Raw genomic sequence first — 23,329 nt, forward strand, 5'->3', positions numbered from 1 at the left:
TTGTGCTTAGAAATCGCAAACAAAGTTCTCAATTGGGAATGCCATCATCGAATCGATCTGCTACTGCTTAGTTCGAATGCAGAATAGCGCCGTGGACAAAATTATAACACGGGTGATCTGTTGTCGTATGTGCAATCAAATATTCCTAAGCTAAAGCTTTAGCAAAAAGATATTTACGATCAAATAATTAAAACTGTCAATATTGGGCTTGGAGAACTCTTCTTAAATGCGCCAGGAGGAACTGGTGAAACAAACCTAATTACATTGATATATTGATTATGGCAGCAATTCGATCCCAAAATGGCATAGCCTAGCTCTTGCATTTTCCGGAATAGCTGCTATATTGCTACCAGGTGGAAGAACTGCTCATTCAGCTTTGAAATTGTCATTGAACATGCAGTTCATTGAAACTCCCACGTGCAACATTTCCAAAGCATCCGCCAAGGGAAAAGTATTGCAGAAATACAAACTTATTGTTTGGGATGAATGCACAATGGCCCACAAAAAATCGCTCGAGGCTCCTGATCGATCATTGCAAGATTTGCGTGGAAACATCAGACCATTTGGGAACGCATTAAAACGCTTGCAGAAGAGATTTCAGGCAAACATTACCTGTAATTTCTCGATCGACATCAGCGGATGAAATAAATACTTGCCTGAAATACTCTACTTTGTGGTGCCACATAAAGATGTTAAAATTAAGTACAAATGTGCGTGTCCAGCTGCAAAATGATCCCTCAACTGAAATATTCTCACATCAGTTGCTGGAAATTGGGAATGGAAACGTGCCGGTAAATCTGACCTCAGGACGAATTTCATTGACACATTACTTCGGCAATTTAATGTCGTCAAAAGAAGAATTGGTTAAAATAGTATTTCCCAGTATTCAAACCAATTATAAGATTCACGATTGGCTGAGTGAACGAGCTATTCTTGCGGCAAAGAACAAAGACGTCTACGAACTTAACAATATTATTCAGTCTAAAATACAAAGCGAGGTAGTCACATACAAGTCCGTCGATACTGTTGGGAAAGCAGATGAAGCAGTTAATTACCCAACAAAATTTTTGAATTCCCTCGATCTGCCAGGGATACCACCGCTCGTACTGCAATTGAAAAGAGGCGTGCCGATTATCATGTAACGAATTATCAACCAGCCAAAGCTTTGCAATGGCACGCGGGTTGGAGTAAAACAAATTAATCGCCAACGTCGTAGAAGCAACAATCTTGACAGGACCTTTCAAAGGTGAAGATGTCCTCATTCCTCGCATTCCTATGATTCCAACTGATATGCCATTTTAATTTAAGAGATTGTAATTTCCAATTCGATTGCCGTTTGCAATCACCATCAACAAAGCTCAGGGCCAATCTTTAGAATTGTGCAGTTTAGATCTAGACACGGATTGCTTCTCACATGGACAATTATATGTTGTGTGTTCTAGAGTCGGCAACCAGACAATCTCTATATCTCCACAGACAATGGAACAACAAAAAATATTGTATACTCACAGGCATTGTGAAATTAAACATATTAGAAATGTGCACTTTTTCTTTTTTTCCTTTTTCTTTTAACCAGACTAAGCCACAGCAACACGTGGTGCATACAGCTAGTCTATATAAATAAAAATGGAAATGTATGTTTGTTCAAAATCGTTAATCTTCAAAAGTTCTTCACCAATTGCTTATAAAATTTTCACACACTGTTCCATTCGCATCCGAGCGGGTTTATATATATACGTAATATATTGATGTCACATCTGTGACGGAAAATAACACGTTTTTTTCAAAAACTGTGTTTTTTCCAGTGTTTTTCATGTGAGATATCTTCGAAACCTCTTTACCAATTGCTGTGAAATTTTGACACAAAGTTGCATTTGAATAGGCGCATATTGTTATATGCTTACTATATACATGCCTCAACTGTGACAGGAAAAAGCAGGCTTTTTTTATAATGAGCGCCATCTGTTGGACATAAGAGCAACACACATGCTGTAATCTCCCAAAGTTCTTCACTCTTTGCTTTGAAATTCTGACACAACATTCCATTCCAATATGTGTGTGCTTTTATATGCCTATTATATAGATGCCACACCTGTCATAGGTAAAAACATAATTAAAATAAAAACAGCGCCATCTGTTGAACGTAATATCAACACACACGCTAAACTTAATATGTTATGAATTCCATTTCAGTGTTTCCGAGTGCATTAATCTATATAAATAAAAATGGAAATGTTCGTTTGTTCAAAATCGCTAATCTCCGAAAGTTCATCACCGATTACCTTGAAATTTTCTCACAACGTTCCATTCGCATCCGGCCAGCTTTTTATATACATGTTACCGTCACAGATGTGAGGTCTGTGACAGTAAAAAATATGCTTTTTCTGAAAAACTGTGTTTTTCATGTGAAGGAAATCTTTGAAACTACTTTACCAGTTGCTTTGAAATTTTGACACAACGTTGCATTCAAAAAGCACGTCTTTTAATATATCTACTATATACATGCCTCACCTGTGACAGTAAAAAACATGCTTTTTTGAAAAACAGCGCCATCTGTTGTACGTAAGAGCAACACACGCTGGAATCTCCAAAAGTTCTCCACCGATTGGTTTGAAATTTTGACACAACGTTGCATTTCAATAGGCGCGTGGTTTTATATACCTATTATATAGATGTCACCCCTGTGACAGGTAAAAACATGCAGTTTTTTTTAAACAGCGCCATCTGTTGCACATAATAGCAACATGCACGCTATACTAAATATGTCACGAATTCCACTTCAATGTTTCCGATTGCATTGATAAATTTTATTTTCATAGATTTCGATTTATTATATTTTTTATTGAATTATTTTGTGTGACATTGTATTGGAATTTAGCTGTGTTGTTTACCATACCGTTCATTTCATAAGTATAAGTATAGATGCCACACCTGTGATAGGTAAAACTATGCTTTTCTTGAAAAACAGCGCCATCTGTTGCATGTAAGAGCAACACACATGCTATACTAAATATGTTACAGTTCCATTTCAATGTTTCTGATTGCATTGATAAATTGAATTTTCATAGATTTTGATTTATTTTCATTTTGATTTAATTATTTTGTGTGAATTGCGTTGGAATTGAGCTGTGTTGTTTACCATACAGTTCATTTCGTGAGTATAGTTTTTTCATATTTTCATTTAATTTTTAAACTGTTTTTCTTATATTTCAGTGATGGGAACATCAGATCACTTGATGTTCCCAATTTTCTGATGGGAACATCAGACATTTTTGGGAAGGCATCAGACAAGGGAGGGGGTATTGGTGGGGAAGGACGATGGAACGAGGGAGTTTGGGATGGTGGGGACGAGGGGATGGGAGAAAGGAGAATGGTGGGGAGGACAAAGGGACAGGGGAGTGGGGCATGTTGGGAAGGAAGAGGGAATGGTGGAGTGGGGAATGGTGGGGAGGACGAGGGGACGGTGGAGTGGGGAATGGTTGGGAGGCCGAGGAGATGGGTGAGGGGGGAATGGTGTAGAAGACTGGGGAACAGGGAAGGTTGTTTTAACGCTGAGCCTCAGCAACGCATCGCCGGGTACTGATAGTAAAAAAATATATAACATTTTCATACATTTCGATTTATCTTAAATTTGATTTAATTATTTTGTGTGACATTGTGTTGGAATTGAGCTGTGTTGTTTACCACAAAGTTCATTTCCTAAGTATAGGTATAGATACCACACCAGTGACAGGTAAAAACATGCTTTTTTATGAAAAACAGCGCCATCTGTTGCACGTAAGTGAAACTCAAGCTATTCTAGATATGTTACGATCCCATTTCAATGTTTCCAATATCATCGATAAATTGAACACTGGAGCACTAACTCTGGACAGAAGAGCCTCCAATGGCAACAGGTGGACCCATTGTGCGATAAACGCCATCGATACATTCGATATGGCAAACACAGTCACTGAGAGGGGTGTCGACGACATACATGCAGACTTTGTTATACAAGCCCCTTGGGAATCTCTGCCAGCAGACTTTAAGATTATGGCTCTTGAAGGAAAGAAGAACCAGACACATCCTCATCTGCTCCGTAACATTGCACAGATGCATATAGAAGCAAACATGGCATCCGACAGCTTCACTTACTTCACGGATGGGTCAGTAGACCAGCAGGGACAAGAAACCGGAGCTGCAGTTAAAGCAGGAAACTCTGTATATAGTTGGAGGCTCTCAAATGGGTGTTCGACTTTACAAACAGAGATGCTAGCCATTCAAAAGGCTTTGGAACATGCTCTTGCTGAACACCGCCAACATGTTATCGTCCATACAGATTCGAGAACCGCCATTGAAACCTTGCAACAGGAACACATATGTGATAACATCCATCTGATCACCAATGTCTTATCATTCATGCACACACTCCACCGACAAGGCCGACGGGTGCTTATCAACTGGGTGCCAAGTCATGTGGGACTATTAGGTAATGACATTGCAGACGAAGCTGCAAAACTTGCTACTAAGAGGAGGAATGTAGACATTTCCATACCACCGAGTCTCTCCCAGATGAAGAAAGTGATTCGAAACAGAGCAATGCGAAGGCTGTACAGTGACCACGACGCAGCAGATGCAACATCAGGATCTGTGGGTTGGTACAAGAATTCCACCAACTACGAACCACTTAGTTTGATGAAAGGGAGCAGTAGAACAACAGAAGTGCACTTACATCGCATCAGGCTTGGATACCCATGTGCATGGGAAATAGGCTTACGGGTTCCGGAAGGTGAGAGGAAATGTCAACACTGTGGAGAAATGCCCGACAGACCACTGGAACATTATCTAACACAGTGCACAGTTACAAACCCGTTAAGATTTCACCTTCGATTCGACAGAGCAGAGGAAGTTGTTAAACTCATATGGCAAAATCTTACTGAAGCGACCATACGGGTCATACATACTCATCCTCCGCCCAGGTAAACCAGAAACGAGCATCACTTAGTGGGCCAGCCAGAGGCTTAGGGCCCGCGCAGGATTATCCCTGCTAAAAAGAAAGAAGAAAAAAAAAAAAAAAAACTGGGTGCCAAGTCATGTGGGACTATTAGGTAATGACATTGCAGACGAAGCTGCAAAACTTGCTACTAAGAGGAGAAATGTAGACATTTACATACCACAGAGTCTATCACAGATGAAGAAAGTAATTCGAAACAGAGCAATGCGAAAGATGTACAGCGACCACAACACAGCAGTTGCAACATCAGGATCTGCGGGTTGGTACAAGAATTCAACCAACTACGAACCACTTAGTTTGATGAAAGGGGGCAGTAGAACAACAGAAGTGCACTTATATCGCATCAGGCTTGGATACCCATGTGCATGGGAAATAGGCTTACAGGTTCCGGAAGATGAGAGGAAATGTCAACACTGTGGAGAAATGCCCGACAGACCACTGGAACATTATCTAACACAGTGCACAGTTACATACCCGTTAGGATTTCAACTTCGATTCCACAGAGCAGAGGAAGTTGTTAAACACATATGGCAAAATCATACTGAAGCGACCATACGAGTCATACATACTCATCCTCCGCCCAAGTAAAACAGAAACAAGCATCACTTAGTGGGCCAGCCAGAGGCTTAGGGCCCGCGCAGGATTATCCCTGCTAAAAAAAAAAAAAAAAAAAAAAAAAAAAGATAAATTGAATTTTCATAGTTTTCGAATTATTTTCAATTTGATTTAATTATTTCGTGTGACTTTGCATTGGAATTGAGCTTTGTTGTTTACCAAACCATTCATTTCGTGAGTATAGTCCGTTTTTTATTTCTTCATTTTTTCGTTTCGTATTTTAATTGTTTTTCCTTATATTTCAGTGATGAGAACATTAGATCATTTGGGAATGCATCGGACAAGGGAGTGGGAAATGGTGGGGAGAATTAGGGGATGGTGTGGGGGCGGATGATATTGAAAACGATGGGACAGGGAAGGGGGTAATGGTGGGGAGGATGAGGGGGCGGGTGAGGGGGGAATGGTAGGGTGGACGAAGGGACAGGGAAGTGGGAGATGGTGGAGAGTACGAGGGGACAGTTGAGTGGGGAATTTTTAGGAGCACGAGGGGACGGTGGAGTGCGGTAATGGTGGAGAGGACACAGGGATGGGGAAGGGAGGAAATAGTGTGGAGGACGAGAGAACGGGAAGTGGGGAATGGTTGGGAGGACGAAGGGACGGGGGGAGTGAGGAATGGTTGGAACGACAAGGGGACGGAGGAGTGGGAGATGGTGGAGAGTATGAGGGGACTGTTGAGTGGGGAATGGTTAGGAGCACGAGGGGACAGTGGAGTGTGGGAATGGTGGAGAGGACACAGGGATGAGAAAGGGAGGAAATAGTTGGGAGAATGAGGGAACGGGAAGTGGCGTATGGTTGGGAAGATGAGGGGACGGAGGAGGGGGGGATGGTGAGGAGGACTGGGAGAAACGAGAAAGGTTGCTGTGGCTTAGCAACACACACGAGTTGCTGAGCCACAGCAACGCCTGGCCGGGTACAGCTAGTATATAATATATATATATATATATATATATATATATATATATATATATATATATATATATATATATATATATATATATATATATATATATATATATATATATATATATATAGTATATTCTCATATACTTATAGTATATTCATTCTCAGTATTAGGATGCTTGGACTCTGGTTTAACTCTATCATGAGTCTTTAGCCTATTAACCGTGATTCTTAATCCCTAAAATATTTGATCTAGAGAGAGAGAATCTCGGTTTTTTAACGAGAGCAGATTTCTGCTAAAATATTATGAGGAAGTTTCCTTTGTATAAGTATCTTAAGCAACCATTCAGAAGCTGATACAATAACTTTAGTACCTAAGGCCTTCACAATAGACTCTACTTCCAACCTGAAGTTCGGAAGGGAGTCTGGTCTGTTACAGGGTGAATTAATATCTAATAATTGATAATATATGTTAACTACACTTAATTCTTTGTTGCAGTAATTGACCTCCAACAATTGAATAGCTACATCATAATTATCTCAGTGAGAGATAAATTGGTTATTACATTCTTAGCTTCCCCTTTGAGAAGGCTGTAAAGGTAAGACAATTTAGATACTTTGTCAATAGCAAATATTAAAGCATTAAGTGAACTGTAGATTGAAATTAAATATTGAGCCGACTCACACCACACAATTTGGGGAGTTAATGAACATAATAGTTAACTTGAGATGATTTCGGGGCTTAGCGTCCCCGCGACCTGGTCCTCGACCAGGCCTTCTTTTTGTTAAACACCCCCAGGAAGCAGCCCATAGCAGTTGTCTAACTCCTAGGTACCTATTTACTGCTAGGTAACAGGGGCATCAGGGTGAAAGAAACATTTGCCCATTTGTCTCCTCCACCAGGAATCAAATCCGGAACCTCAGGACTACGAATCCGAAGTGCTGCCCATCCATCTGTCAGGCGCCCCTGACAGCTGGGTCTCTACAATTAGTTGTAGATAATTCAACTACAAATTACTACAACATGAATATAAATCATAAATTATAGAATATATGTGAAATATATGATCTTATATTGACGATCATTAATAAATGATAATTTATAGAATATATGTGAAACATATGACCTTATATTGAAGATCATCAAATAAATAATAATTAGTATTCTACTAAATTACGAAACTAGACAACAGCTTAGCTGTGTTTAGAAATAGTAGTATGCTTCCGGGTAGTATCGCCACGAAAACTTGTTGGGTCAGAAAATCCAGAACACGGGATTGAGGCAGACGCTATAATCTCCTTCCTTGTCACTAGGCCTCAAGCTGAAATACGAGAAGATTGTAAAATTTGCCTAAATCGATATTATCTTACACATATTTCTAGGTGAAAATGTGGAACCTGGCTTAAACAAAACTCACTTGTTGATTTTTAGTGGTCATGCAGCTTGACGACAAACATCCTTCCTGCTAAATATTGTGATCACAAAAAATAACAGTAATTAGGAACTTATCGTTTACCGAGCCTTGTGTATGAGTAATAACGAAGCTGCTCCAGCACTCTGACATCCGCTGCTGCTAGGATGACGTAATTACAGCTGGTAAATTTTGCACGCTTCCATACACTGCTTTCTCTGTGAGAATAATGGCTGCTTCTCCTCCTTCTCTCATCTCGCTCGCGCATGCCCATAACACGGAGTGTTGGGACAGAAAATTTAACTCATATAATCTACTCAACTATGCGAGATAATAAGGACAAGTTTATAATAAGAGAGATAATATTAAATAAATTCTCATCATATAACATGGAATATGAAACGAAGTTCATATAGATGAAAAAGTTAGAGGAGAAATTCCTTTCTCCGTGAATCTCGTTGATAAGTTTTCAACTATATATAGTGATCTCAGCAAATAATGCTGTATCACTCTGTCAATGATAAATATATTATCGGCGAATAATTCTTATGGAAGGATGCTGAAAGGAGAGGAGAATTTAATACAATTCTCTGAATTCCCTTGGTCGGGTTGGCGGACATAACGTCGCCATGGAATAGTAAGAAACTTTTGGCGTGGTTATTACGCAGTAGGAAATGAATTGATATTATTACTCCACTGATTAGTAGTGTTAAGAAAATATAATGGTTAGTACAAGGATTATCTATCAAAGTACTAAATGTTAGTAATTAAGCACTAGTAGATTCTGACGCCTAGTACAGGAAATACATCCTATTGTACTAGAGAGTAATAATTAAATGTTGGAAATTTCCAATCCCCCCCCCCCCACACTCAACAGGTATTATACGTGTGTCCCTCGAGTGATGCCAATACCACTTTCCTCTCTTATACAATGGAATATAAAATACAAAGCTGCCACACTCTATTATTATTATATTATTATGTATTAACATAATATGGCACTTAGGCATTGAAAAAATATGGTAATTTTATTTATATGACAAACTGAGGTGAGATGACACACCTGGGCTAGTCTCAGTGAGTGGTCTCACTTCGATCACGTCTCCTCGATCACCAGAGGAATTGACTTGGAAGCTAAAGACAAACTATTTAGCACAGGGTAGTATGTGAACAAGAGGACACAGATGGAAAGCTAATTCCCAGATCAGACCCAGGGACATTAGAAAGAACTCTTTCAGTGTCAGGGTTGTTAACAGATGGAATGTGTTAGGAAGTGAATTGGTGAGGGCAGACTCTATACAGTTTCATATGTAGATGTGATAGAGCCTAATAGGTTCGAGAACCTGTTAGGAGGCAAGACCAATGACCGAAGGATTGCGGATTCGACCGAAGCCAAATCCGCAAACACAACTAGGTGAGTACAATTAAATGAGTACCGATGCTCCCTAACGTCTCCTCCCTCACCTCTCCTCCATCACCTTTGATCCCTCAGCTCTCCTTCCTCACCTCTCCTCCATAACCTCTGATCACTCACCTCTCCCCACTCGCCTCTCCTCCCTCACCTCTCCTCCCTCACCTCTCCTCCCTCACCTCTCCTCCCTCACCTCTCCTCCCTCACCACTCCTCCATCACCTCTCCTCCATCACCTCTCCTCCATCACCTCTCCTCCATCACCTCTCCTCCATCACCTCTGCTTACTCACTTCTCCTCCCTTATCTCTGCTCTCCCTCACCTCCTCTCCATCACCTACCTTCTGTTATCTCTTATCTTGAGTCACGGCCACATTACAGATATTGTTATATCAAACAACAAACATGTTTATAACCACACCCGCACCGGCACCCGTGTGGGACACTCTCCACACAGTTTCCCGCCGCCCATCACCACACTGCTGCACCTCACCTTAATCATGGAAGACAAGGAGGCTGATGACAGGTATGTGGTGCACCACCACATGGTAACTGATGACAGGTGTGTGTGTGTGGAGCTGGAGACATGGTGGCTGATGACAGTTGTGTGGAGCTGGAGACATGGTAACAGGTAACAGGTGTGGGGAGCAGGAGACATAGTGACTGATGACAGGTGTGTGGAGCATGATACATGGCGACCGGTGAAAGGTGTGTGGAGTAGGAGACATGGTGACTGATAACAGGTGTGTAGGGGCAGGAGACAAAGTGACTGACGAAAGGTGTGTGGGGGCAGGAAACATGGTGACTGATGACAGGTATGTGGAGCAGGAGACCTGGTGACTGATGACAGGTATGTGTGGAACAGGCGCCAAGGTGACTGATGACAGGTATGTGGAGCAGGAAACATGATGACTGATGACAGGTGTGTGGGGCTGGAGACATGGTACTCACCTAGTTGTACTCACCTAGTTGTGTTTGCGGGGGTTGAGCTCTGGCTCTTTGGTCCCACCTCTCAACCGTCAATCAACAGGTGTACAGATTCCTGAGCCTATCGGGCTCTATCATATCTACACTTGAAACTGTGTATGGAGTCAGCCTCCACCACATCACTTCCTAATGCATTCCATTTGTCAACCACTCTGACACTAAAAAAGTTCTTTCTAATATCTCTGTAGCTCATTTGGGCACTCAGTTTCCACCTGTGTCCCCTTGTGCGTGTTCCCCTTGTGTTAAATAGACTGTCTTTATCTACCCTATCAATTCCCTTCACAATCTTGAATGTGGTGATCATGTCCCCCCTAACTCTTCTGTCTTCCAGCGAAGTGAGGTTTAATTCCCGTAGTCGCTCCTCGTAGCTCATATCTCTCAGCTCGGGTACTAGTCTGGTGGCAAACCTTTGAACCTTTTCCAGTTTAGTCTTATCCTTGACTAGATATGGACTCCATGCTGGGGCTGCATACTCCAGGATTGGCCTGACATATGTGGTATACAAGGTTCTGAATGATTCTTTACACAAGTTTCTGAATGCCGTTCGTATTTTGGCCAGCCTGGCATATGCCGCTGATGTTATCCGCTTGATATGTGCTGCAGGAGACAGGTCTGGCGTGATATCAACCCCCAAGTCTTTTTCCTTCTCTGACTCCTGAAGAATTTCCTCTCCCAGATGATACCTTGTATCTGGCCTCCTGCTCCCTACACCTATCTTCATTACATTACATTTGGTTGGGTTAAACTCTAACAACCATTTGTTTGACCATTCCTTCAGCTTGTCTAGGTCTTCTTGAAGCCTCAAACAGTCCTCTTCTGTTTTAATCCTTCTCATAATTTTAGCATCGTCCGCAAACATTGAGAGAAATGAATCGATACCCTCCGGGAGATCATTTACATATATCAGAAACAAGATAGGACCGAGTACAGAGCCCTGTGGGACTCCACTGGTGACTTCACGCCAATCGGAGGTCTCACCCCTCACCGTAACTCTCTGCTTCCTATTGCTTAGATACTCCCTTATCCACTGGAGTACCTTACCAGCTACACCTGCCTGTCTCTCCAGCTTATGTACCAGCCTCTTATGCGGTACTGTGTCAAAGGCTTTCCGACAATCCAAGAAAATGCAGTCCGCCCAGCCCTCTCTTTCTTGCTTAATCTTTGTCACCTGATCGTAGAATTCTATCAAGCCTGTAAGGCAAGATTTACCCTCCCTGAACCCATGTTGGCGATTTGTCACGAAGTCCCTTCTCTCCAGATGTGTTACCAGGTTTTTTCTCACGATCTTTTCCATCACCTTGCATGGTATACAAGTCAAGGACACTGGCCTGTAGTTCAGTGCCTCTTGCCTGTCGCCCTTTTTGTATATTGGGACCACATTCGCCGTCTTCCATATTTCTGGTAGGTCTCCCGTCTCCAGTGACTTACTATACACTATGGAGAGTGGCAAGCAAAGTGCCTCTGCACACTCTTTCAGTACCCATGGTGAGATCCCATCTGGACCAACAGCCTTTCTAACATCCAGATCCAGCAGGTGTCTCTTGACCTCCTCTCTCGTAATTTCGAACTCTTCCAAGGCCGCCTGGTTTACCTCCCTTTCTCCTAGCACAGTGACCTCACCTTGTTCTATTGTGAAGACCTCCTGGAACCTCTTGTTGAGTTCTTCACACACCTCTCTGTCGTTCTCTGTATACCTGTCCTCGCCTGTTCGAAGTTTCAATACCTGTTCTTTCACTGTTGTTTTCCTTCTGATGTGACTGTGGAGTAGCTTTGGTTCTGTCTTGGCTTTGTTTACTACATCATTTTCAAAATTTTTCTCTGCTTCACTTCTCACCCTGACGTACTCTCCTGGTTCTCTGGTATCTCTCTCTGCTTTCTGGTGTTCTATTATTCCGGAAGTTCCTCCACGCCCATTTCTTCAGTTTCTTCGCTTCCATACATGCCCTATTATACCATGGATTCTTCTGTTGCTTCTCGGATTTTTCCCTTTGCTCCGGGATGAACCTGTTTACTGCGTCCTGACACTTTTGGGTAACATAGTCCATCATACCCTGTAAAGACGTATCTCTGAGGTCTGTGTCCCAAGGTATTTCACTTAGGAAACTTCTCATCTGTTCATAATTCCCCTTTCGGTATGCCAGCCTTTTGATTCCTAGTTCTTTTTTGGGGGAGATAAGTCCTAGCTCTACCAGGTACTCAAAGTTCAATACACTGTGGTCACTCATTCCCAAGGGCGCTTCCATCTTAACTTCCCTTATATCCCATTCATTTAGGGTAAATATCAAATCAAGCATTGCTGGTACATCTTCTCCTCTCATTCTTGTTGGTTCTTTGATGTGCTGGCTTAGAAAGTTTCTTGTTGTCACGTCCAGCAGCTTAGCTCTCCATGTTTCTGGTCCTCCATGCGGGTCCTCCATTACCCTCCATGGTGACTGATGACAGGTGTGTGGGGCTGGAGACATGGTGACTGATGACAGGTATGTGGAGCAGGAGACCTGGTGACTGATGACAGGTGTGTGGAGGAGGAGACATGGTGACTGATGACAGGTGTGTGGAGCAAGAGACAACGAGGCTGATGGTTGGAGTGTGGAGCAGGAGACATGGTGACTGATGACAGGTGTGTGTGGAGCAGGAGACATAGGGCTGATGACAGGTGTTTGAAGCTTGAGACAAGATGAATAATGACAGGTGTGTGGAACAGGAGACAAGGTGACTGATGAAAGGTGTGTGGGGCAGGAGACGTGGTGACTGATGACAGGTGTGTGTTGAGCAGGAAACATGGTGACTCATGAAAGGTATGTGGAGCAGGAGACCTGGTGACTGATGACAGGTATGTAGAGCAGGAGACATGGTGACTGATGACAGGTGTGTGGGGCAGGAGACATGGTAACTGATGACAGGTGTGTTGAGCATGAAACGTGGTGACTGATGACAGGTGTGTGTGGAGCAGGAGACATCGAGGCTGATGGTTGGAGAGTGGAGCAGAAGACATGGTGACTGATGACATATATGTGGCGAAAGAGACATGATGACTGATGACAGGTGTGTGGGGCAGGAAACATTGTGACTTATTTCAGGTGTGTGTGGAGCAGGAGACATGGAGGCTGATGGCTGGAGTGTGGAGCAGGAGACATTGTGACTGATGACAGCTCGGTGGAGCAGGAGACATGATGACTGATGACAGGTGTGTGAAGCAGGAGACATGATGACAGATGACAGGTGTGGTGAGCAGGAGACATGGTGACTGATGACAGGTGTGTGGAGCAGGAGTCATGATAGCTGATGACAGGTGTGTGGAGCAGGAGACATGGTGGCTGATGACAGGTGTGTGAAGCAGGAGACATCGAGGCTGATGGTTGGAGTGTGGAGCAGAAGACATGGTGACTGATGACAGGTGTGTGTGGAGCAGGAGACATGGTGTCTGATGATATATATGTGGAGAAAGAGAAATTGTGTCTGATGACAGGTATGTGGAAAATTAGACATGATGACTAATGACAGGTGTGTGGAGCAGGAGATATAGTGGCTGATGACAGGTGTGTGGGGGCAGGAAACATTGTGACTTATTTCAGGTGTGTGTGGAGCAGGAGACATGGAGGCTGGAGTGTGGAGCAGGAGACATTGTGACTGATGACAGCTTGGTGGAGCACGAGACATGGAGACTGTTGGCAGGTGTGTGAAGCAGGATACATGGGGACTGATGACAGGTGAGTTGAGCAGGAAACATGGTGAATGATGACAGGTGTTTGGAGCAGGAGACATAGAGACTGATGACAGGTGTGGTGAGCAGGAGACATGGTGACTGATGACAGGTATGTGGAGCAGGAGTCATGATAGCTGATAGCAGGTGTGGGGGAGCTGGATACAACTAATGACAGGTGTGTGGAGCAAGAAACATGGTGACTGATAACAGGTTTGTGGAGCAGAAGACATGGTGACTGATGACAGGTGTGTGAAGCAGGAGACATTGTGACTGATGACAGGTGTGTGGAGCAGGAGATATGGTAGCTTATGACAGGTGTGGGGAGCTGGAGACAAGATGACTGATGACTGATGACAGGTGTGTGGAGCATGATACATGATAGCTGATGACAGGTGTGTGGAGCTGGAGACATGGTAACAGATAACAGGTCTGGGGAGCAGGAGACATTGTGACTGATGACAGGTGTGTGAAGCAGGAGACATTGTGACTGATGACAGGTGTGTGGGGGCAGGAGACATGGTGACTGATGACAGGTATGAGGAACAGGAGACATGGTGACTGATGACAGGTGTGGTGAGCAGGAGACATGGTGACTGATGACAGGTATGTGGACCAGGAGTCATGATAGCTGATGGCAGGTGTGGGGGAGCTGGAGACAAGGTAACTAATAACAGGTGTGTGGAGCAGGAAACATGGCGACAGATAACAGGTGTGTGGAACAGGAGATATGGTAGCTTATGACAGGTGTGGGGAGCTGGAGACATGGAAACAGATAACAGGTGTGGAGAGCAGGAGACATAGTGACTGATGACAGGTATGTGGAGCAGAAGACATGTTGACTGATGACAGGTGTGTGGGGGCAGGAGACATGGTGACTGATGACAGGTATGAGGAACAGGAGACATGGTGACTGATGACAGGTATGTGGAGCATGATACATGGCGACTGGTGATAGGTGTGTGTGGAACAGGAGACCTTGTGACTGATGACAGGTGTGTGTGGAGCAGGAGACCTTGTGACTGATTACAGGGGTGTGTGGAGCAGGAAACATGGTGACTGGTGACAGGTATGTGGAGCAGGAGACCTGGTGACTGATGACTGGTGTGTGTGGAGCAGGAGACCTTGTGACTGATGACAGGTGTGTGTGGAGCAGGAGACATGGTGACTCATGACAGGTGTGTGGGGCTGGGGACATGGTGTCTGATGACAGGTATGTGGAGCAGGAGACCTCGTGACTGATAATAGGTGTGTGGAGGAGGAGATATTGTGACTGATGACAGGTTTGTTGAGCAGGAAACATGGTGACTGAGGACAGGTGTGTGGAGCAGGAGACATGGTGACAGGTGTGTTGGGCAGGAGACATGGTGACTGATTTCAGGTGTATGTGGAGCAGGAGACATCGAGGCTGATGGTTGGAGTGTGGAGCAGGAGACATGGTGACTGATGACAGGTTTGTTCAGCAGGAAACATGGTGACTGAGGACAGGTGTGTGGAGCAGGAGACAATGTGACTGGTGACAGGTGTGTGGAGCAGGAGACCTTGTGACTGATGACAGATGTGTGGGGCAGAAGACATGGTGACAGATTTTAAGTGTGTGTGGAGCAGGAGACATGGTGACTTATGACAGGTGTGTATAGCAGGAGACATGGTGACTGATGACAGGTGTGTAGAGGAGGAGTCATGGTGGCTGATGACAGGTGTGTGGAGCAGGAACCGTGATGACTGATGACAGGTCTGTGAAGGAGAAAAGACAACTCACGTTCATCACCTCACGTCCATCACCTCAAATCCATCTCCTCTCCTCCCTCACCTCTCCTCCCTCACCTCTCCTCCCTCACCTCTCCTCCCTCACCTCTCCTCCCTCACCTCTCCTCCCTCACCTCCCTCACCTCTCCTCCCTCACCTCTCCTCCCTCACCTCTCCTCCATCACCTCTCCTCCATCACCTCTCCTCCATCACCTCTCCTCCATCACCTCTCCTCCATCACCTCTGCTTACTCACTTCTCCTCCCTTACCTCTGCTCTCCCTCACCTCCTCTCCATCACCTACCTTCTGTTATCTCTTATCTTGAGTCACGGCCACATTACAGATATTGTTATATCAAACAACAAACATGTTTAGAACCACACCCGCACCGGCACCCGTGTGGGACACTCTCCACACAGTTTCCCGCCGCCCATCACCACACTGCTGCACCTCACCTTAATCATGGAAGAAAAGGAGGCTGATGACAGGTATGTGGTGCACCACCACATGGTAACTGATGACAGGTGTGTGTGTGTGGAGCTGGAGACATGGTGGCTGATGACAGTTGTGTGGAGCTGGAGACATGGTAACAGGTAACAGGTGTGGGGAGCAGGAGACATAGTGACTGATGACAGGTGTGTGGAGCATGATACATGGCGACCGGTGAAAGGTGTGTGGAGTAGGAGACATGGTGACTGATAACAGGTGTGTAGGGGCAGGAGACATGGTGACTGATGACAGGTATGTGGTGCACCACCACATGGTACTGATGACAGGTGTGTGTGGAGCTGGAGACATGGTGGCTGATGACAGATGTGTGCGGAGCAGGAGACATTGTGACTGATGACATATGTGGAGAAAGAGACATGGTGTCTGATGACAGGTGTGTTGAGCAGCAAACATGGTGACTGATGACAGGTATGTGGAGCAGGAAACATGGTGACTGATGACAGGTATGTGGAGCAGGGGACATGGTGACTCATGACAGGTGTGTGGGGCTGGAGACATGGTGACTGATGACAGGTGTGTGGGGCTGGAGACATGGTGACTGACGACAGGTGTGTGGAGGAGGAGACATGGTGACTGTTGACATGTATGTGGAGCAAGAGACATGTTGACTGATGACAGGTGTGTGGAGCAGGAGACATGGTGACTGAGGACAGGTGTGTGGAGCAGGAGACATGGTGGCTGATGACAGGTGTGTGGAGCAGGAGACATCGAGGCTGATGGTTGGAGTGTGGAGCAGAAGACATGGTGACTGATGACAGGTGTGTGTGGAGCAGGAGACATGGTGACTGATGACATATATGTGGAGAAAGAGACATGGTGTCTGATGACAGGTATGTGGAGAATTAGACATAATGACTGACGACAGGTGTGTGGAGCAGGAGTCATGATAGCTGATGGCAGGTGTGGGGGAGCTGGAGACAACTAATGACAGGTGTGTGGAGCAAGAAACATGGTGACTGATAACAGGTGTGTGGAGCAGTAGACATGGTGACTGATGACAGGTGTGTGGAGCAGGAGATATGGTAGCTTATGACAGGTGTGGGGAGTTGGAGACAAGATAACTGATGACAGGTGTGTTGAGCAGGAGACATGGTGACTGATGATAGGTATGGAGCTGGAGACAAGATGACTGATGACAGGTGTGTGGAGTATGATACATGATAGCTGATGACAGGTGTGGGCAGCTAGAGACAAGATAACTGATGACAGCTAGGTGTGTGGAGCTGGAGACATGGTAATAGATAACAGGTGTGGGGAGCAGGAGACAGTGACTGATGACAGGTGTGTGAAGCAGGAGACATTGTAACTGATGACAGGTGTGTGGGGCAGGAGACATGGTGATTGATGACAGGTGTGTGGGGGCAGGAGACATGGTGACTGATGACAGGCGTGGGGAGCACGAGACCTGGTGACTGATGACAGTTGTGTGGAGCACGAGACCTGGTGACTGGTGTGTGTGGAGCAGGCGCCAAGGTGACTGATGACAGGTATGTGGAGCAGGAGACATGGTCACTGATGACAGGTGTGTGTGGAGCAGGAGACCTTGTGACTGATTACAGGTGTGTGTGGAGCAGGAAACATGGTGACTGATGACAGGTGTGTGTGGAGCAGGAGACCTTGTGACTGATGACAGGTGTGTGTGGAGCAGGAGACATGGTGACTCATGACAGGTGTGTGGGGTTGGGGACATGGTGTCTGATGACAGGTATGTGAAGCAGGAGACCTCGTGACTAATAATAGGTGTGTGGAGGAGGAGATATTGTGACTGATGACAGGTTTGTTGAGCAGGAAACATGGTGACTGAGGACAGGTGTGTGGAGCAGGAGACATGGTGACAGGTGTGTTGGGCAGGAGACATGGTGACTGATTTCAGGTGTATGTTGAGCAGGAGACATCGAGGCTGATGGTTAGAGTGTGGAGCAGGAGACATTGTAACTGATGACAGGTGTGTGGGGCAGGAGACATGGTGATTGATGACAGGTGTGTGGGGGCAGGAGACATGGTGACTGATGACAGGCGTGGGGAGCACGAGACCTGGTGACTGATGACAGTTGTGTGGAGCACGAGACCTGGTGACTGGTGTGTGTGGAGCAGGCGCCAAGGTGACTGATGACAGGTATGTGGAGCAGGAGACATGGTCACTGATGACAGGTGTGTGTGGAGCAGGAGACCTTGTGACTGATTACAGGTGTGTGTGGAGCAGGAAACATGGTGACTGATGACAGGTGTGTGTGGAGCAGGAGACCTTGTGACTGATGACAGGTGTGTGTGGAGCAGGAGACATGGTGACTCATGACAGGTGTGTGGGACTGGGGACATGGTGTCTGATGACAGGTATGTGGAGCAGGAGACCTCGTGACTAATAATAAGTGTGTGGAGGAGGAGATATTGTGACTGATGACAGGTTTGTTGAGCAGGAAACATGGTGACTGAGGACAGGTGTGTGGAGCAGGAGACAAGGTGACAGGTGTGTTGGGCAGGAGACATGGTGACTGATTTCAGGTGTATGTGGAGCAGGAGACATCGAGGCTGATGGTTAGAGTGTGGAGCAGGAGACATGGTGACTGATGACAGGTTTGTTCAGCAGGAAACATGGTGACTGAGGACAGGTGTGTGGAGCAGGAGACAATGTGACTGGTGACAGGTGTGTGGAGCAGGAGACCTTGTGACTGATGACAGATGTGTGGGGCAGAAGACATGGTGACTGATTTTAAGTGCGTGTGGAGCAGGACACATGGTGACTTATGACAGGTGTGTATAGCAGGAGACATGGTGACTGATGACAGGTGTGTAGAGCAGGAGACATGGCGGCTGATGACAGGTATGTGGAGCAGGACACATGGTGACTGATGACAGGTGTGTGGGGCTGGAGACATGGTGACTGATGACAGGCTTGGGGAGCTGGAGACATTGTGACTGATGACAGGTGTGTGAGGGCAGGAGACATGGCGACTGATGACAGGTATGTGGAGCATGATACATGGCAACTGGTGACAGGTGTGTGGAGTAGGAGACATGATGACTGATAACAGGTGTGGGCAGGAGACAAGGTGACTGACGAAAGGTGTGTGTGGAGCAGGCGCCAAGGTGACTGATGACAGGTATGTGGAGCAGGAGACATGGTGACTGATGACAGGCGTGGGGAGCTGGAGACATGATGACAGGTGTGTGGAGCATGATACATGATAGCTGATGACAGGTGTTGGGAGCAGGATACATGTTGACTGATGACAGTGTGGGACAGGCGACATGGTGATTGATGACAGGTGTGTTGGGGCCGGAGACATGGTGACTGATGACAGGTATGAGGAACAGGAGACATGGTGACTGATGACAGGTATGAGGAACAGGAGACATGGTGACTGATGACAGGTGTGTGGGGGCAGGAGACCTGGCGACTGATGACAGGTTTGTGTGGAGCAGGCGCCAAGGTAGTAGTGGGAAAGGCCCCAATGATCGGCCATTTTGCTTTTTCCCCAAGCCGGTCATTGGCGCAGGGTTTTCTCGAATTTTCTTTCATGGCCGGTCCCATGCACAGGCATAGCCAATGGTCAATGACGTCATCGGGTAGCCAGTCTTCAATTTGCCTGGGGGAGGATTAAAATGCCGGTCCCTGGCGCATCCAAATTCCGTTACCCCGGCGACCTTGCACAGGCATCGCCAATGGTCAATGACGTCACCAGCTAGCTGCTCAGCGTTCCTGCACAGGCACGTTCAAGGGGATTAAAAAGCCGGCCTGTGAGTCGTGTGTTTTGCATTACAACAGTGGTCCTGAAACCTAATGTAAAATACCATCATCCCTAGTATATTTTAAATTTCCTATTTACTTCCAACTATCGTCCATTGCAAAAGGGGAAGCAACACAGAGCATGAACTACCATGTATCTCAGCGTTCATCCCTGTAACTGAACCAGTATTTACCCAGGTCTTTTTTCCTAAATGTAAAACTTATCCAAATTATTCCTGTTCTGTTTCATGTTGATACGTTTAATAGGTTATTAATATCCCCCTTTACTATGACCATTCAGTCACACCTCTATCATGTCACCCCTATTTGTTGTTCTTCGTCATTCTAGAGAACGTAATTTAAGCTTTGACAATCTTTCTTGAAGGATCGTTTATTTCTCATAGGGCAAATAAAAATGAAAACCGCTATCAGTCATTTATATGAAAAAAAAGGGCCATTTGCCTTGGCAATCTCAATGCGAGTTCAGTAGTAATCCAATATTGTCCCTAACCGTATACACATCTCACATTCTCTCAAACAATACCTCCCCACACCTTACTGTAGCATATAACAAATCAAAAACTCATTCAGTAAAAGCAAGCCTCTGTTTTGAAATAAGGCCTTCTGCAGTTACCTTTTCTGATGTCATCATCCCTAATGCTGTGCGAGGCGCCAACGTGCTAAATGCGGGTCCTAGGAGGTTCACACATAAGTGCGAACTCCTAATCAGGCTTAATACCTCAACTGTACTTTGTGCTTCACCAGAGTCGATAATCAGCTACAATAGCTCGTATTTTCGCGCATTGCTTATATTTTCTGTTATTCATTTCATAAATCCTATCAAACCATCCAAACCTAATTTATTATATAACAAACAAATACATTCTACAGACCAGTTGTTATTATTAAAAATGGCTAGACTAACCATCCCCACCTAACCTAATCAGAGGTTTAAGAATATGCATTTTAGTCAACCACAACTGTAATCATTAGTCAGTGATAAGTGCAAAAGTATAACAGCAGCCCAAATGTCATACCGCAATTTTTTTGCAAAATCGCACATCTGGCAGCATTGTAGGTGAGCTGAACATAAGAATGAAGGTAACTGCAGAAGTCATATTGGCCCATTCGAGGCAGCTCCTATATATCTCCACCCAATCTCATTCATATTCATGTCCACCCTATGCTTAAAACAACCAAGGGATCCCACTTAAAGTAATAGTTTACAATAATAATTTTATATTAGTATATTTTGGTAGCAGTCTTTCCTGTAGACATATATTATTAAATATGACCGAAAAAGTAAGATTAATAATTCTAACACGAATTTTCTCAATCTTTCGTACATTTCTTTTCACTGTTGGAGGTAAATCAAAAATCAATTCTCCAAAATTCATTTTTATTTCTAGTCTGACGCGACACGAGCGCGTTTCGTAAAACTTATTACATTTTCAAAGACTTTAGTTCACAAATACACAACTGAATAGAACTTACGCATCTCCGATTTTATATCTAATAATATTTATAATATTTTATCTATTTTCTTCGAAAACTGAAGTTTTGGATATGAACCTATCCACACTGTGCCTAACCTACTAGGTTCTTTGTTAAACATTGTAACCATATTCATAGAAAAATGTTGTTTTGGACACGGTCCTAACAGTCCCCTCTCCTTTAAAACTTGGAATTGTGTTCAATATTTTAGCTATATTGTTGGGTAGGTGTTTTTTGATTTTACACATCAACCCAACCGTCCTGGATCTAACCTCCCTTTAACTTCAAATTTATCGTAAATATGGGAGGAACGTGTTGGTTGTCCATCAACCCAACCACCCTGGACCTAACCTCTGATACACGGATCTTGGTTCAATATTGCATCATATTCGTAGCATTTTTTTCACATCAATACAACCATCTTCAACCTAACCTCTATTTCCTGGGGAGGGAGGTTAATGGAAAATATGATAATAACGGGAATTTTCTCTACATCAGTTCAACTTAACCATCCTTAACCTAACCTTAGTTAGAAAGGGATATAACTCAAACTATTTAATTACCATTTACCCAATTTTCCTTATCCTAACCCATAACCAGAGGGTTTAGACCCCCCCCCCCCTTACCTCGAAATTATAGTATAGGGCTGAATTAGGGAATGTTAGGTTTATATGTGAAAATATATTCCTACCTTAAATATATAGTATAATTTCGAGGTAAGGGGGCAAGGTAAGGAAGGTAAGACATTAAAAACAAAGGACATATGTTAAATGAATAGTTTAGCACTAATAATGTTGAAATATTAATGGAAAATGAATGTGTTTTATATTGAGCTCATCGGAAGTTATATGCACCATTTTTATGTGAAATTCTAACTTTTGGGGAGTTGGTTAAACTCAGCATATTATAATTAATGTCCTAAATATATCTAGAAAAATATCATGCAAATTGTATATTGTTTGACCTAGTTGGTTGTGTTTGTATTTTTACATATATAGCACAATTAATATACTTTTGTATTAATTGTGCAGATTATGTATTTTGCACAAGTTGTATGATTATGTGTTGATTATATTTCTATAAATTGTGTAATGTGTTGTGCAAGTTGTATGTATTAATTGTACATGTTTTTGTATGTGTATTTGTGGAAATTGTGTAGTCGAGTATTTGATGAATATGTGCAAGTTATGTATTGTTCATATTTTGGTAAGTTGTGTATTGATTATATTTTTGAGCAAGTTGTGTAAATGTCGTAATTGTATTTGTGTAAATCGTGTATCTATGCTAGTTGTGTATTTTCATATTTGGGGTAGTTATGTATTGTGCGTATTTGTGCTAGATATATATTTGTTCAAGTTGTGTAATAATTATGAAACATGTGTAATATTTGTGAAAGTTGTGTATTAATTGCGCATGTTGTGTAATTGCATATGGACGAATTATTTATTTATACCTTTGCATATTGATTGTCATTGCGCAAGTTGAGTAATTATATAGCAAGTTTTCTTGTATTAATTGAGCAAAGATGTATAATAATAACAAATTGTGTAATAATTGTCCATGTTTTATAATAACTTTTGTGCTAATAGTGCATTTATGCAAGTTGTGTTTTTAATTTGTTGAAGTGGAACTGGTGAAACTATTTTTGTGTGCAAATTGTGTAAGCTCTAATCTGAAAACTAGATCCTAATGGTGTAAGTGTATTTTGGTTCATGAGACAATGTGTGGGTATTTTGTGAAAATTGTGTATGTGAAATTGTGTAATATTAGTGAAAGCGTATTTTTTATTTGTCCATAAATGTTATATTTGGTGTGTAAATGCTGTATTTTCTG

At 43.8% G+C, this 23,329-nt stretch overlaps 2 protein-coding genes across 3 annotated transcripts in view; both read left to right on the forward strand.

Moving 5' to 3' along the window:
* The first annotated feature begins 689 nt into the window (after positions 1 to 689).
* Positions 690 to 1,142, forward strand: LOC138370881 (uncharacterized). Its single transcript, XM_069335516.1, has one exon. The coding sequence runs from the start codon at positions 690 to 692 to the stop codon at positions 1,140 to 1,142; it is 453 nt and encodes a 150-aa protein (XP_069191617.1).
* Positions 1,143 to 9,780: 8,638 nt separating this feature from the next.
* The window catches only part of LOC123748693 (sulfotransferase 1B1), a 248,916-nt gene continuing 235,367 nt past the window's right edge, over positions 9,781 to 23,329 (forward strand). The window contains exon 1 of one of the 2 annotated variants that reach the window (XM_069333270.1): positions 9,781 to 9,855. In XM_069333270.1, coding sequence (XP_069189371.1) covers positions 9,830 to 9,855 — 26 coding nt within the window. In that variant the 5' untranslated portion in view covers positions 9,781 to 9,829. Of the gene's footprint in view, positions 9,856 to 16,147; positions 16,254 to 23,329 lie in introns of those variants that run through there. The other variant, XM_069333266.1, reaches the window with a different exon arrangement.

The sequence above is a fragment of the Procambarus clarkii genome, chromosome 4, assembly GCF_040958095.1.
Source record: "Procambarus clarkii isolate CNS0578487 chromosome 4, FALCON_Pclarkii_2.0, whole genome shotgun sequence".
In the NCBI taxonomy this organism is placed as follows: Eukaryota; Metazoa; Arthropoda; class Malacostraca; order Decapoda; family Cambaridae; genus Procambarus; species Procambarus clarkii.